The sequence below is a fragment of the Lotus japonicus genome, chromosome 1 (assembly GCF_012489685.1).
Source record: "Lotus japonicus ecotype B-129 chromosome 1, LjGifu_v1.2".
NCBI lineage: Eukaryota > Viridiplantae > Streptophyta > Magnoliopsida > Fabales > Fabaceae > Lotus > Lotus japonicus.
Window position 1 is genome coordinate 1442554 of NC_080041.1, and position 15780 is coordinate 1458333.

At 38.1% G+C, this 15780-nt stretch overlaps 2 protein-coding genes across 2 annotated transcripts; one reads left to right on the forward strand and one right to left on the reverse strand.

The window, feature by feature from the left end:
- Nucleotides 1-6358: 6358 nt before the first annotated feature.
- LOC130731492 (uncharacterized) lies at nt 6359-6830 on the forward strand. Its single transcript, XM_057583804.1, has one exon. It carries the CDS (start codon nt 6512-6514, stop codon nt 6707-6709), a length of 198 nt encoding a protein of 65 aa, XP_057439787.1. The 5' UTR covers nt 6359-6511; the 3' UTR covers nt 6710-6830.
- Nucleotides 6831-9147: 2317 nt separating this feature from the next.
- Nucleotides 9148-14053, reverse strand: LOC130732946 (subtilisin-like protease SBT5.4). Its single transcript, XM_057584969.1, has 11 exons — nt 13951-14053; nt 13267-13376; nt 13084-13181; nt 12785-12949; nt 12367-12484; nt 11643-12162; nt 11437-11534; nt 11102-11347; nt 10883-10997; nt 10413-10626; nt 9148-9917 (listed from the first exon to the last, which is right to left on the reverse strand). The coding sequence occupies exons 1-11, from the start codon at nt 14041-14043 to the stop codon at nt 9358-9360; spliced, it is 2337 nt and encodes a 778-aa protein (XP_057440952.1). The 5' UTR covers nt 14044-14053; the 3' UTR covers nt 9148-9357.
- Between the last annotated feature and the right edge of the window lie 1727 nt (nt 14054-15780).

Sequence of the window (15780 nt, forward strand, 5' to 3'; positions counted from 1 at the left end):
TACCAGTAAGAATGATGTCATCCACATACACAAGAAGATAAAACGTAGTATGGCCTTTGTAGAAAAAGAACAAGGATGGATCAGCCCGACTACACGAAAAACCATTACGCAGCAGAAAAGAGCTTAAGCGCTGAAACCAAGCACGAGGCGCCTGTTTGAGGCCGTAGAGAGCCTTGTTCAACCGACACACATGAGTCGGGAAACGAGGATCAACAAAGCCAGGAGGCTGTTCCATATAAACAGTTTCAGTAAGATGACCATGAAGGAAAGCATTTTTGACATCCAACTGATGAAGTTGCCAATCATTAAGCACGACAAGAGATAAAATGAGGCGTACAGTAGTAGCTTTGACAACAGGACTGAAAGTAAGAGAGTAATCAAACCCTGGAATCTGCGTGAAACCCTGAGCCACCAAACGCGCTTTTAAGCGCTCAACAGTGCCGTCACTGTGGAATTTAGTGCGAAAGACCCATTTACTCCCAACAACATTTGTAGTGGAAGGGCGAGGAACCAAAGTCCAAGTACAATTGTTATGAAGGGCAGAAAGTTCATCCTCCATGGCTGCCAACCACTGAGGATGCTTCATGGCTGATTTGAATCCCTTAGGCTCAGTAACAGCATGCAAAGCAGTGAGAAGACCAGTAGGCTGAGCATGAACCAAGGCATATCGCGGATTCGGCTTAAAAATACCATTTTGAGAACGAGTCCGCGGACGAGCAGCAAGAGAAGCAAGTGGAACCTGAGCCACAACAGGGGAAGTAGCCGGCGGTGAAGCAGGCGAAGCCGGAGGCCCAACAGGAGGGGTGTTCGGCTGTACTGGGGAAGTAGGAGCCGGCGAAGGTGGTTCATCATCAAGAGGAACCGGCAGAGCAGGTAGGGCATCTGAGTCATCACAAGATGGACAAGACAGAGAACCAGCAGGCGGTGAACTCTCCGAAACGACAGGAGGAACAAGTGGTGAAGATGGAGGAGAACCTGCAGTCGGTTCATAAAACGTAGAGACCACCAAATCATGAGGTGAAGAGTGAGAACCTGCAAAAGGGAAGCAAAATTCATCAAATTGAGCATGACGAGACACATAAGTCCGAGAAATGGCCGGATCGAAGCATTTAAATCCCTTGTGGTGACTGCTATATCCCAAAAATATGCAAGGAGTACTCCGAGGGCTAAATTTATTTTTCATGTATGGACGCAAGCACGGGAACACCCGACATCCAAAAGGATGAAAATTAGCATACGTAGGCGCAACATGAAACAGAAGCTGAAATGGAATCTGATTAGCGAGCACCTTAGAAGGGACACGGTTAATAATATATACCGCAGTACTGAAAGCATCAACCCAATAGATAGTAGGGACATGAGAGTGATACAACATAGCAAGACCAAGCTCAAGAACATGTCTGTGTTTACGTTCGACCCGCCCATTCTGTGCCTGAGTATGAGGACATGAAAACCGATGAAGCACACCTGAGGAAACAAATAAAGTCTGAACTTTGTTATTAGTGAACTCGGTGCCATTATCACTTTGAAAAACTTTGATCGATCGGGAGAATTGATTTTCCACAAACGCTTTGAAGCGAACAAGAACGTCATAAAAATCAGACTTGCGCTTCAATGGATAAAACCAAGTAAACCGGGAAAAATCATCCACAAAAATAACAAAGTACAAAAAATCATCAGCAGAAGCAACAGGAGATGGTCCCCACAAATCACAATGGATAAGGTCTAAAACTGCAGAAGCTCTTTTATTATTATCATGAAAGACGAGACGTTTACTTTTAGCCATCTGACAAGAAGTACAACAAATAGGCTTAGGCAAAATGGAGGAAACATTGAAACAACCAAGTTTATGCAAATGTTGAATAATATCAAAATTAACATGTCCTAATCGTGAGTGCCACAATTCAAAAGAGGCACGAGGTAATGGAGAACTGGTAGTAAGCAGCGCCTGTGATCCTTGGTCAAGCACATAAAGTCCTTTATCACATCGGCCCTTTCCCAGAACGGCGCCTGTCTGTCGGTTCTGAATAACAAAAGAATCATCCAGAAAAATAGCTTTAGCATTATGGTGACGAGTCAATTTGCTAACAGAGACAAGGTTTTTAGTTAACTGGGGCACAACCAAAACATTAGATAAAGGAACAGAGTGTGAAACATAACGAGAACCAATATGAGTAATATGTAAACCAGCACCATTACCAACAAGAACACGATCATTACCAGAGTAGTCCTGGGAGTCCGTCAGCTGAGATAGAGAAGGAGTCATATGAGAAGTGGCACCTGTATCCATGTACCAGTCGGAACGGTTGGAGTTGTCCAATGAACAACCCGCAGCAAATGATTGTGCCAAATGAGCAGACTCAGAAGAACGATCCCAACGAACCGGACACTTATCAACATAGTGACCCTGCTCACGACAAATTTGACATCGAGGAGTGTAAGAGCCACGGCGACCAGAGCCACCATTATTGCGACGCTGCCGAGATCCACCATTATAATTTCCACGATTTCCACCACGAGAACCGCCACCGGAATTTCCACGGTTGCCACTAGTGGAAGACTGAGTACCAGAAGAGCGGGGCTGAGTGCTCGCATGGAAAACAGCAGGCGGAGGGGTCACTGATTCTTCAAGAGAAGCCTGAAAAATAGCATGGCTCTCGACCTTACAAAGAATGTCAGTAAAGAGAGGTAGGGGTACCTGATCAAGCTGATCCGTGGAAAAATTTGCATATGAGGAGCCAAGATCACGAAGGAACCAATGAACTTTATCATCATTAGGCACAGGTGCACCAATAGCAGCCAGCTGATCACAGATAGTGCGAAATTTGCGGCCGTACTCAGAAACAGATAGAGAACCACGACGCATGAGTTGAAGTTCATCACGGAGACGTAGTTCACGTGCCTTGCTGCGTGAGGCATAAGCAGAGTGTAAAGCAACCCAAACATCACGAGCAGTGGTTGCACTTAGAGTCTCAGATAAGGCCTCCTCAGTGAGGGAGGAAAGAAGCAAGCTGTTGACATTTCGATCTCTAACCTGCCACTGAGCATAAAGGGGGTTTGGAGAAAGAGCACCGTTACGTAACGGTTGAGTGACAGTTTGTGCAAAGGTCTGTTGAATAAATTCGGCAGGAGGATCAACCGTAGGGTCAACAATATCATACAGGTTCTGATTCTGGAGAAGAGCAGTAACCTGTTTACGCCATAGTAGAAAATTGTCTGGTTTAAGTTTCACTGTAAGCATATGCACCAAAGTATTCATGGAAAAAGTCGAAGGAGTAGCATCGGAAGCCATTTGGAAATTCTGAAAAAAGAACAAAGCAACCGCAGAAGCTGACGGCGGCTGGACAGGAATGATTGTTGCTGTCGGTGCGGGGCACAAGACTGGCGCGTGGAAGAATGAGCTGGCTCCTCGGCGGCGCGAAGCACAAGACGTGTGCACGTGGAAAAGCAGCTGACTAGAACAGAAGATGCTGTCGGCTGCAGCAAGGGGAACAACACGGAGCACAAGGTATCTGGCACGTGGAATCCCAAGGCAGGTGCGGCTGGACAAGACGCGGCACGTGGATGACGTCAGCGGCGCGGAAAGCTGCGAAGAGGATGACGTCAGCGGCGCGGAAAGCTGTGCAGAGACGACGTCAGCGGCGTAAAAAGGATGGTAGGGAAAAAGAAAAGGAAAAAGAAAGGAGACTATGGTAGGTGGCGGCACAGGGAGAGTTTGGAGGCTAGGGTTTCAACCTAAACCTGATACCATGTAAGATTGGATACTCTCACCACAAATTGTGTGTGAGGTAGACAATGTTATTTATAATAGAAAATTACAGAATATGCTAAGGAATATTCTGAGGCATATTACAAAATAGAACAAATAATAACAGAGGAATATCCTGTAGGATATTATGGCTATTTATCGCTAACAAATACATTATGAGCTTATCCATTGTTTGGTGCTCACATTGTATTGTATAAGCTTATACATCAATCTCCTCTTATACATCAAAATGATGGATTATTTAATCCACCCTATAGATGATGGATAAGGCATGATAAGAGTGCAATGTATAAACTACTTCAATAAATTTAATCAACTGCCACCACAATCACCATCCACCACCACCGCCTCCACCCACCACCATCGCCACCACCACCACCGCCACCATCGTCGCCGCCACCACAACCACCCTCCACCATCATCGTTATCGCTACTGCCACCACCCTCCACCATCACCGCGGCCACTACTGCCACCACTACCACCACCACTGCCGCCGCTGCCACCACCATGCTTCACCACTGCCACCATCGTTTATACCTTCATACCACCACTGTCCCCGCCCCCACCCTCCACCGCCACCAACACCACCATCCACCACCACTGTCACTGCCACTACCGGCGCCCCACCACCATCCACCACCACTACCCCATCATCACCTTCTAATACCACCACTACCACACCACCCGTGTTACCATCAAATTATATTGTGTATGACCAAACGCTGTATAGTATTAACATTTTATCAGGCCTCATCCTATCAGACCTAATACAATCAGCCCTTATACTATCAGGCCTTATACTATACATCGTACCAAACGGGCCCTTAGGCAATTAGTTGATGGTTCAATCTTTTGGAAGTATATATGAAGAATGATTTGTAATTAGAAGAGTCTTATAAATTTAATGTGATCTCTAAGTTTCAAGAAAATTTGATCTGATCATGATTGTCGGTCATAGAATACTTTGACAATAAAATAATATATATTTTTGAAATATTCCATTCAAGTTCTTAAATAAAAATTATTAAGTGAGCTTCATTTTTTTCATGAGTTAAACTGCTAAAAATAAAACATGATTAAGAAGAGATTTAGATCCCGTTTGGAAGAGCTTATTTTAGCTTATCTGATAGCATAAACACTTATGCCAGTGTTTGGGAGAGCTTATGCAAACAGTTTATGGTCTGTCATAAGCAGTTTAGAGCTTATTTTCATAAGCTATTAATGATAACTTATGAAAATGAGCTTATGCTTATATATAGCTTATTTTCAATTTATTTCAATAAAAACTTTAAAATAACTTATGTATAAGCGCTTGTGTCATAAGCGCTTATGATCATAAGCGCTTAGTTAAGTTGTGTTTCCAAACGGGGCCTTAATAAGTTGATGATGACAATTCCATACACATTTAAATGATATGAACATTACAACTATCAGTATTGTATATTATTTAACATTCAATATAAGTATTATAAAATAAAGATCTTAAGAGAAGATCATCTTCACATACTATATCCTAGAGTTGATTAGAGTTAGAGTTAATTAGTTGTCCAACTCAATCTCCCTATCAATCATCTTCACATACTATAACATGTGAATTATGATATAATTTTTTTAAAGGTAGAATTTTAGAAAACGAATACTATTTTTCAAGCATATTTTCATGTAGTACATTAGTTACGGGCGGAGCCAGGAATTTGACACTGGGGTGGCTAAATATCAAACAAAAAATTAATTTTACTTTCTTTTATCTAAGCAATGTTTATTTCTTAAACTTATTTTTACGTATAATTTATATACACATTAAACTTTTCTCTTTTATTTTATCAAACTTCATTATATCAAACATAATTTTATCAACCACTAATCCTAATGATTCGATATGTAAATCCTTTAAAAATAAAATGTGTGAATCAATTGATATAATTGATACCAATTATGATATTAGGTTATTATAAATATATAAAATTGTCAAAACTGTTAATAAAGTTCTTCTAGTATAGTGGTAAACATATGAATTCGTTTTTATCCTAGAAGGAGGAGGTTAGATTCCTATTCTCAGCAATTATCCGTTTTTATAGTCTTTTTTGTCTAAAAATGAAAATAAATGGGGCCAAATGAATTCGTTTTTATCCTAGGAGGAGGTTAGATTCATATTCTCAGCAATTATCCGTTTTTATAGTCTTTTTTGTCTAAAAATGAAAATAAATGGGGCTAAAAGGATTTGAACCCAAGACCAGGAGAGATTAGATTCATGAGCAGACCACTGAGCTACTGATTGTTATATGATCTGTGTTCCTTTGTAATATATATATTAATTATCACGGGTGCTAGAAAAGTAATATACCTAGTATTACTATGAATATTGAAAATATTCGGGGGCGCGGAGCACCGGTAAGCCACCCCGGTGGCTCCGCCCCAATAATAATAAATCATGGAACAATAATTTGATTCATATGTTGTCGGTTTTTTATATAAGTAGCGCATTGAAAAAGTTGACAAAAAAAGAAAAATTGCTTTCTTATCCTCTTTTTCATAAAAAGGTATCTTAAAATCTTTGCATTAATGGCGTTCCTTATAAGCAAAACAAAACAAACGTTACAATCACCCTTTCCTTCTCTGCTTCTTCTTTTCCAATTCTACACTTCTCTCTCTCTTTTAAATTCTGCATTATCTTCCCAATTTTCCACCACCCTGAAAAATCACTGCAGAAAGATTGAAACATCACCGATCATTGGTGAGAGATGTGTTGTGGGGGCAGAGTGTGCATGTTCTGCACGTGCCTGATTCTGGTGGTGATCGCGATCGGGTTGGTGTTCGGGTTCGGAGTGTTCAAGCATGGGTTTCACAAGCTGAAAGACGCCGTTGATCTCTGCGATTCATGCGGCGGTGCCGGTGGAAGAAGGCCATTCTTGGGGTATGCTCCGCCGCCATTGTATTAGTTCTTCATGGTACTCTGTTCTTGGGATTAGTTTGTTTTTGTAAATTAACAGCTTCTTGGGATTCATGTTTATTTTCTAATCAAATGTCTTTTCTAGTAATTTATTGTTTATATTTTTATTATACCTCCATCATCTTCTGTTGATTATCGTTTTGTTTTTCCACCTTTTTCGAGGATCATCCTTATCTTAATCCAACTTCATTTTGGCAAATAAATTTATAGAATATAGATGTCCGATTGAATTCCAGAGAATAAATTTGTTTAGGGGTAGTTTAATAATATAAGTTTTATATAATATATTATTAGTGGTGCCCACTAGGGTGGGTAACCTTTTTTTTTGGTCCACCGGTGCTCCATCATTAATCACCGTTAGATCTTAGCATCTTAGAATATTCTGTAATTGAATGGTCAAGATTTAATGAATGACAAAAGGGTAAAAATGTAAATGACCCAAACTCATCTTTCCCAACCAATCTTACTCTGTCCCTGAATCACCAAGAAGGCAAGAACCCAGAAACCACAGGTATTGAATTCTAAGGAACCAGAAACCACCACAGCACCACCCTCCAGCCACCGTGACCCTGACCGCAGCACCACCCTCCAGCCACCGTGACCCTGACCGCAGCAGTACCTGAACCATGGCCCAAACCCCACCAACCACCAAACCAGGTTCCCATATACCCCACCATAACCTCACTTCCCAACCTCTGTACCAAAGCCATGTGAATCAGACACTAGAAATCCACATCTCAGCCTCCAACACAACCCACAAGAAACAAGAAACACGGAAGAAGATCGAGACGACGGCGGGTTGAAGTGTGGTGATGGAAAAGAGAAAAGGGGTTGAAGCAAGATATGTGTTAGATCTGGGTTGAAGCAAGACCATGAGAGTATGTTTCCTCTCCTACCGTTGCCGCCGCCGTCGCCCTCCGCCTTCAGCGTTGACAAGATCGCGACCTAACACAATTTACAGACAAACAAAGCAATCTCTCTCTTTCTCTTCTTGCTCTGAAAAATTAAACAAAAGAAAGGAAAAATTCAACATTGCTATTTTAATATTGTAATCTCATGGTCTGAATTTGGTTCACGGGATGGTAGATTCGAGGTGAAGAGGTGTGTTCTGAGTCTACTAATTCACCATGTGGTCACATGGATATTCACGAGACGCATTGGATATTAATTTCATTACTAGACTCTGTTCAATTGGCTGGTTTCAATTGCCACCGGCGAAGAGATGGGAGACAGGGATGGAGGGGCAGAGCTGCAGAGGAGAGTGGGAGAGAGAAGAAGAGGACGGACTAAAGTCTGAAATACCCCTGGTGCAAAGTCAAGAATACCCCTGGTGCACCGGTGGACCAAAAAAAAAGGTTACCCACCCTAGTGGGCACCATTATTAGTCACAATGGCGAGAGTTTGAGATTCCATGTGGAGTCAGATTCACATTAGAGACATATAGACATAGACATGGGATTAGGGTAATGATAATGTGGGTTGACTTGCTAAGAGGGTCTAATTTTAATTTTATGATTTTTGATACGTCATTTGAGCTTGAGACCTTTTTGTTGAATGATTCTTTTGCGGTTCGTTAGTTTTCTTTTGTCATGTTGTTAGTTTAATTTTCGAAGTATAAAAAAAGATTGTGATATATAAAATACTTGAGTTTATTTAATTCACTATCTCAACCACCACCGCCGCCATTGCCACCACTACCACAACCTCCGTTGTCGCCATTGCTACTATGACCAATTGTCGCCATCATCATCACCACCCTACAACACTGTCTCCACCACCACCCTCCACTATCATTATCACCCCTGCCACCACCCACCACCACCATTACCACTACAACAACAACTACCACCTTTGCCATCACCGTTGTCAAACAAGCCCTATTTGTCATCCTATTTTGACTCCTTGCATTTGGGATGGTTAGGTGCTCATTTGGAAACTTAAAAGAGTTTAATGGATATGCGTCGTTGGTCTAAAACAGTTTTAAATTGACAACCAATCACAACATGCCTCGCATGATGAACAACAACTTTCATTTTAAATTTTAATTAAAACAAAATATGTTTTCTGATGTATCGGAATTTAATTAGATGACTATGGTTTACATTGACGTTGCACTCACATTTAATCCAAATTAAAAAAAAGTAAAATGACATTGAATACCAGGGTGACCTGCATTTGTAGAGCATGAAAAATTTATTTTTCAAGTGAATATAATTGATTTTTGGTGTAGGATTTAAAAAAAAATCTTCATATTCACAAGTCACCACCATTTAATTGAAATCAATTAGAAATAAATAGTTTTAACTTTTAACCCGTTCTTTTTAAATCAATTTTATCGAAGGCTAAAAAGTTCTCCAACAAAATGACCACAACACCAAAGCCACATAAATTAAGAGGTTATTCTCTTTCTATACTCTCTGTGGTAAAATGAGTTTGGCTTAAGATGGTTTCCTCATATAATTTCTTAATGCCACATTTACATGTTTTTCTATAAGCAAATGATTTATTATTATGAAAAATATCATATTTATAACCTGCAGAGATGTATATATAATACATTAATCACTTATTTAACTTGATGGCTCTCCTGCTCCAGCCGCTAGGACATGAAATCAGTTATTATTCAAAATCACTTATTTACTTGAGCTTCACCACAATAGCACTTCTAACTTTGTGCTTTGCATCTGACCACCACAACTCCCCAAACACATAATCTGTTTTTGCAGCTTCTTCCTCAATAACACCCATCATGGCTTTCAAAACAACCTTGAATGTCTTCTTCTCACCAACTTCCTTAAAGGTCAATGAACTTGGCTCAACCATAACTGAAACCCCTCTAGGTGCCTTGGCTTGCACCTTATATGTACTTGGAGGCCCAACATTTGTTACAGTTCTGCTAACATTCACAATGTGGTGCTCCCCAAGATCAAGAAGCACTGTGATTGCAGGGTAGTTGAAATCCACCACATTGTAGGACTCTGGACAAATGAAAGGCTTGTTATGAATTGCCTCAACTTGTTCATGGCTTTGATTGTAAGCACATATTAGGTTCAAGTAATCAATGAGGTTGAGATCATAAATTAGTCCAGGGTCTATCGCAAGATCAGGTTGAATGTGACCAGAGCCATATGCAAATGGAGTTGCTTCTGCATGGAAACGATCCTTGATTGGTCTTTTGCTGTTATCCATTGTGCTTGCTGTGATAGTTTTGAGAAACAAAAAGAAAGCTTATAATGAGATATTAATTGTTCAGATTTTGTGACAAATTACTAACATACTGGTGAAGATATTGATGAGAATTTGTGACATATTACTGAGATATTGTTGCATCTGTGATCTTATCGGATATTATGGCCCCGTTTGGAAGAGATATTATAGCATTACCTATAAGTTGTTTTGAACTTGTTTTCATAAGTTGTTCAAATTAACTCATGAATAAGCACTTATGCCTACCTATAACAAATTTTCAGTTTATTTCAATTAGCTTCTCAAATAATCTTATGAATAACACTTAATTAAGCTATCTACCTAAGGGCATCTTATATGTTATGCTGAATCTAATAATGTCGCATCAATATCTTCGCCAGTGTCTCAGTAATTTATCACATAATCTCATTAGCTTAGCAAAAAGGATGTAGCAAATTGTCAAGAAAACTAATTTTGAAACATGTTGGGAGATTCTTTGATTGTACCGGTGGTCATAATTGCTGACTTGATAGCTGCTGGACTCCATTCTGGATGAAGTGTTTTGAGAAGGCCTACAATGCCAGATACATGGGGGCATGCCATGGAAGTTCCAGTCAATGAATTGAAAGGAACCCTTCTATCATCTGATAGTAATCCAGATACACTTGTGGCTTCTGAGTAAGCAGCAATTATGTTCACCCCAGGTGCAGTTATGTCAGGCTGAAAAACAAAACCAATTGTAACAAAATTATCTACACATGATATGAAAGGAACAAATGAGGTGCTTATGTTTGCATATCCGTTGGGACCGGTGCAAACAATTGTTAGCATGCACTTTAAGATAAAAAGTGAACCGAGCATTTCTTATGTATTAAGATGAAAGTTTATTTCACATTGCACTTAAGTAGTATCCAAACAGAGTTATTGGAATTAAATGTGAGCATAGTAAAGTTAAAAGTGAAACTTAAAGGTAAACCTTTAGAATTGATGGTTGGATGGTGTTAGGTCCTCTAGATGAGAATGAAGCAACCACTGGAGCTGGAATTGTTGGAAATTTTGTCTTTGGTTTAGTCATGTAAGCCACAGGGTTCCTGCAATATATATGTATATATAGAGCCATTGATTGCTATAAGTGAGTCCATTTTAAGAGCTTGACATAAGAAAACAAAAGATTGATTACATGAAAGAAAATTACTTTTTATGTTTGATGTAGGAATAAATGTATTCACCATCCGTGTAGTTGACATGTGAAGCTGGTAAAACATGAGGGTCTGCCATGAAATCATATAAGTTTTGGCCATCATTGGCCAAAATCATTCCAACGGCGCCTGCAGAAGCAGCTTCTGAGCCTTGTAGAACTGCAGAAAACTTATCTTCAAGACAGACCACGATTTTTCCCTTCACCTTTTCAGCATCAAGAGTTCCCTCACGGCAGAGTTTGCTGCAAGAGTTCATGATTTACGTCATGAAAACAATCTTTCTAACATAAAAAAAAATCATAGCAACTGCTCTTAGAGCATTTAAACTCACGCTTCTTGAGGCAGTGCATTTGCTTTATTCGCGTTCTCAGCACTAATCAAAGGATAGAACTTCTTTGATGGCAAGCCCATAGAAGAAAGACTAGGACCCTGACAATGCAAAATGAACCAAATTCAAGCCCATCCAACAAATTAACATTTTGGGGTAGTTTGTTCTTGAGTGTAATGCATTGACTTGAAATAGAAAAAAGGCAATACCTTAAGCTTCTTCTTGTCACCAAGCTTAACATAACTGGTGAAGTCTCTATCTGTTGTGCTAGCAGCAACAGTGAACAACCAGGGTGCCACATTAGAAATAGTCCCAGGATAAGGTCCCCTATTCCCAGCAGAGCTAACAACAACTATACCATTTGAAACTGCATGGAAGGAACCTATAGATATTGGGTCAGAAAACAGCTCTTCGGGCTGCCTCCCACCAAGAGAAACTGAAATCACATCTACACCATCGCTTATGGCGGCCTCAAAACCGGCTAAGATATCTGCAAAGTAGCAGCTACCTGTGTTCATTATCGGCCAACACACCTTGTATGCTGCAACATGTGCCTTTGGAGATCCTCCTTTGGCAGTGCCATTACCATTACCAAATACATTTACTCCTTCAACAAAGTTACCCCCAGCAGTTGACAGAGTATGTGAACCATGGCCAGAAGTGTCACGTGCAGAAGAAAATAATAATGCATTAGAACCTTGGGAGAAAAATCTTACTCCAACTAGCTTCCTGCATGTGGAACAATAATAGCATGTTTGGATCAGAATCAATGCTGAAACACAAAAACTACTCAGAGAAGCTTCTTCCCCATATTTAATTCTGGATTTAGAATCAATTGTAGAAGGGTTTTGAAAAATGCACTTAAGTGTTACATTGTTCATAAGAAAAAAAAAGTAATGATAGAGAAGAATGTTATGAACTAAGAGGATGGACCTGTTGCATAATTTGTTATCTGGGCTATCAAAGTTGACCATTTGACAGATCCCCTTCCACTTGGATGGAATTGGCCCCATTCCTTGGTCGCTAAAACTCTTGGATTCTGGCCATACACCTATTCAAGAAGAGGAATTTGTCAACAATTGTGTTTGAAAATCATAGGAACTGAGTTGAAGGATGAAAATCTTTTGTCGCCAAATATTGTTTTATTTCTGTCTCACTCATGAAATTTTGTCATGTCTAATGTACAAATGTAATTTGTAATCGCCTCACCCATGTACACTGGGTGTTATTTTTTATTTGACATGGTAAAATTTCATTAGTGAGATAGGAAAATGTGACGCAAAACGAGACATATGATTTGTATCCTTAATGAACATATTTTTAGTTTTGACTATAAGAGTATGAAACTTACCTGAATCAAGGTTACCAATGATTGTGCCTTCACCATATCTTGCCCTCTCCCAAGTAGAGTCCTTAGGAACTGTTCCATTTCTTTCGAGTCCAAGAAATTCCCATGACCGGGTAGTGTGCAGTTGATACATTTTGTTCAAGAATACAGACACTACATTTGGATTTTCTGCACACACCAATTTGCAGGTTGAACATGATGTGACTTACTTTCGATTACTCACATTATATTGAAACAGATTTTGAAAACACTATATGGAAGGAGTTCAATACACTAGTAGCACTTGCTAGTAATTTTCTTACTCTTTAGTGCTTCTGCTTCTTCCTCTTCTAGCAGTGCAGCAAAACCGTTGATGTGCCTATTATAGGAGTAGAATATTGCATCCTTGGCTTTCTCATGGCTGTGAATATTTATATATATGTGGAGTTATCATTTTCTTCTATTCAATGTCAGAAATTAATAGGAGTTTATGAAAAATTGTGTACCTCCCCAGGACAGAGCCTAGTAAACTATAATGGGACTTTGTTGCAGAGTCAAGATCAGCAAATGAAGGATTTGGGCCATGAGAGTGTGCTCCTAAGTATACAACATAGGACTGCAAAAGAAAATGCAATTAAAAGACACAAACAGTTTTAGTAGAGTTTAAAGAAGAATAACAATAAGTAATACTCCCTCCGTCCCTAATTATAAGCTAACATTGAGACTTTTTTTGTGTCACTAAATATAAGCTAACCTTGCAAAAGTTAATATTTCTTTCCATATTCACCCTTGCATTTATTGGTAGTGGAGCACCACCATTAGTAGTACAATGATGAAAAAGTGTTATCATAAATAGGGGTAAACATAGAAAGTTGTACATTTTTTTTGAAAACCAATGCATCAATTAAGGCTTTCTTAATAAGTGTGATTTTTACAACTTTAGCTTATAATTAGGGACGGAGGGAGTAACATTAATCAGGAAGTCAAGAATATTACTACTAGCATGTTTGGTTCCATAGTGAAATGCTCTAGAATCATGTCCGGTTAGAAGCTATAAGTCTAACTTTTGATTAAATTTGTTTTGAATTTTGTGCAAATAATGAAAACAAACATGCCATCATTTTCTCATTTTTCAGTTTGAAACAGGTGCACTAGCAATCAAATGAAAAAGAGAAGCAAAATATGCTTGCCTTTTCGATGGAATAGGATGGTTGCACTTGCATAAAGAAAAAGAAAACAAAAAATGCTGAAACAAGAAGCTGAAAAGTGGAAGAAGACATCATTTTTCTTTTGATTGGTGTGATAAGGTGGTGAGTTTTTCCGCTTATATATATAGCTAAGTTAGGCCTTCTTTTGGATTTTATTCTTATGACTCATTCCATGCCTAATTCCAAAACAAACATTTTCAACAAGTTTGCCTTATATAAGTCACTTGGCTTAACATGAGTTATTAGTTACATGTTATGTTGTTACTTTTTTATCATTCACTCTTTTCCTCCACTCATTTTCTTGCTAATTCTCTTAAGCACAATGGTTCAAGGAGCAATTTAAAAATCACCAAACTAAAGCCACATGTTGGTATATAAAATTGTTTCAATCACATTGACAATTCCACATGCACTGTGTGTAATTTGCCACTTTGATCATGAAAAGTATTGAATAGATTTGGCATAGAGTCATTCTGAATGGCGCCCTTTGATCAAAATGGAATAAATTTACTGTAAGGCTGGAATAGTACAAGAGACTTTTATCCTCCAAAACATGTCACGAGGAGATCATTTATGTTTTCTGTACTAACTTCATGTAGAATTCATGCAATTTTTTTTTTTTTTAACTTAAACTCCACAATCTCAAAATTAAGCTTAAACTCCACAATCTCAAAATTAAACTTAAACTCCATATAAAAGAACAAACCCTATATAATAGGTGCAAAATCAAATACAAGTAAAAAAAACCTTATTAAAATCAAAATCAAATACAAATACTTTTTATTTTATTTTAACTCTTACAATCTAATTCTAAAAATAATTAAAACCAAAAGGTCTTTAAAAAAAAATTCAAAAAAAAAGGTGTTCTTTATATTTTTAAAATTTTAATATCTAATCTTTTAATTAAAATTTTGATAAGATAAATATTATAATTTTTAACTTGATATTCTCAGCATAAAAATGTAATATTTTCAATTTTAAATCAAGAAAGAATCAATTTTAATTATTTTCTTTTGCGATCTAATTCCAAAAATTAAATTTTGAAATTCACATAAAAAATGACTTATTTTTTATATTTATGGTATTATCATAAAATTACAAAATTAAATTAGTTGTCCTTAAAACAAATGACTTCCCGAGATAAAGAACTTGCGCTCTTGCCCAGTTCAAACCTTAAACCTATAGCTAAGACCAGCTATTATTTGGTTGTGAATTGTGATGCTTTAAACCCTGAATATAAGCGCTATCATTTGTTGATGGGAGGCATTGCAGTTGTTTTGCTGAATATATGTTACAGTGAAGCCCTTTTAGTTTAGTGCCTGAACTTTTCCTGAATACTTCAATGCAGAAAAGTACCAACGGTATTACAACTCACTTGCTTAGAGGTTTATGTTGTTAAGAAGATTGTAAAATTCAGAGTTTAATTCCTATGATGGTAGATTTCTTTTAGTACTTTTAGGCCATTTTATGGTTTAGTTTTTATTGATAACAGTTGAAACTAATAGAATTTAAATAGATGATGAGGAGAAGAGTGTACAAACTTGAATAAAATTTAGTATTTATATATGATGTGTAACCATATATATGTGCATTGAAATCAAGAAAAAAATTGTAAGAAGAAAAATAGCCTGAAATCAAGAGTGCCGCATATATATGTACACTGAAATCAAGAAAAATTCCTTCTAAGAAATAAACAAAAATTTAAATTCATCAAAATAAATCCTGCACAACTTTGAAACTAAACAACCTACTTTGAGCATATGTTCAAATAATATCTTGCCTTCCTGTCCTAATTTGAAACTGGAAGATATT

Excerpts from the sequence above, each read along its gene's own strand:
- LOC130731492 (XM_057583804.1), top strand. The coding sequence starts at position 6,512 with ATGTGTTGTGGGGGCAGAGTGTGCATGTTCTGCACGTGCCTGATTCTG.
- LOC130732946 (XM_057584969.1), bottom strand. The coding sequence starts at position 14,043 with ATGATGTCTTCTTCCACTTTTCAGCTTCTTGTTTCAGCATTTTTTGTT. Across the intron at positions 10,998-11,101 it reads TCCTACATCAAACATAAAAA|GAACCCTGTGGCTTACATGA; the intron begins GTAATTTTCTTT and ends TATATATTGCAG. Across the intron at positions 10,627-10,882 it reads TCCAACCATCAATTCTAAAG|CCTGACATAACTGCACCTGG; the intron begins GTTTACCTTTAA and ends TTTGTTTTTCAG.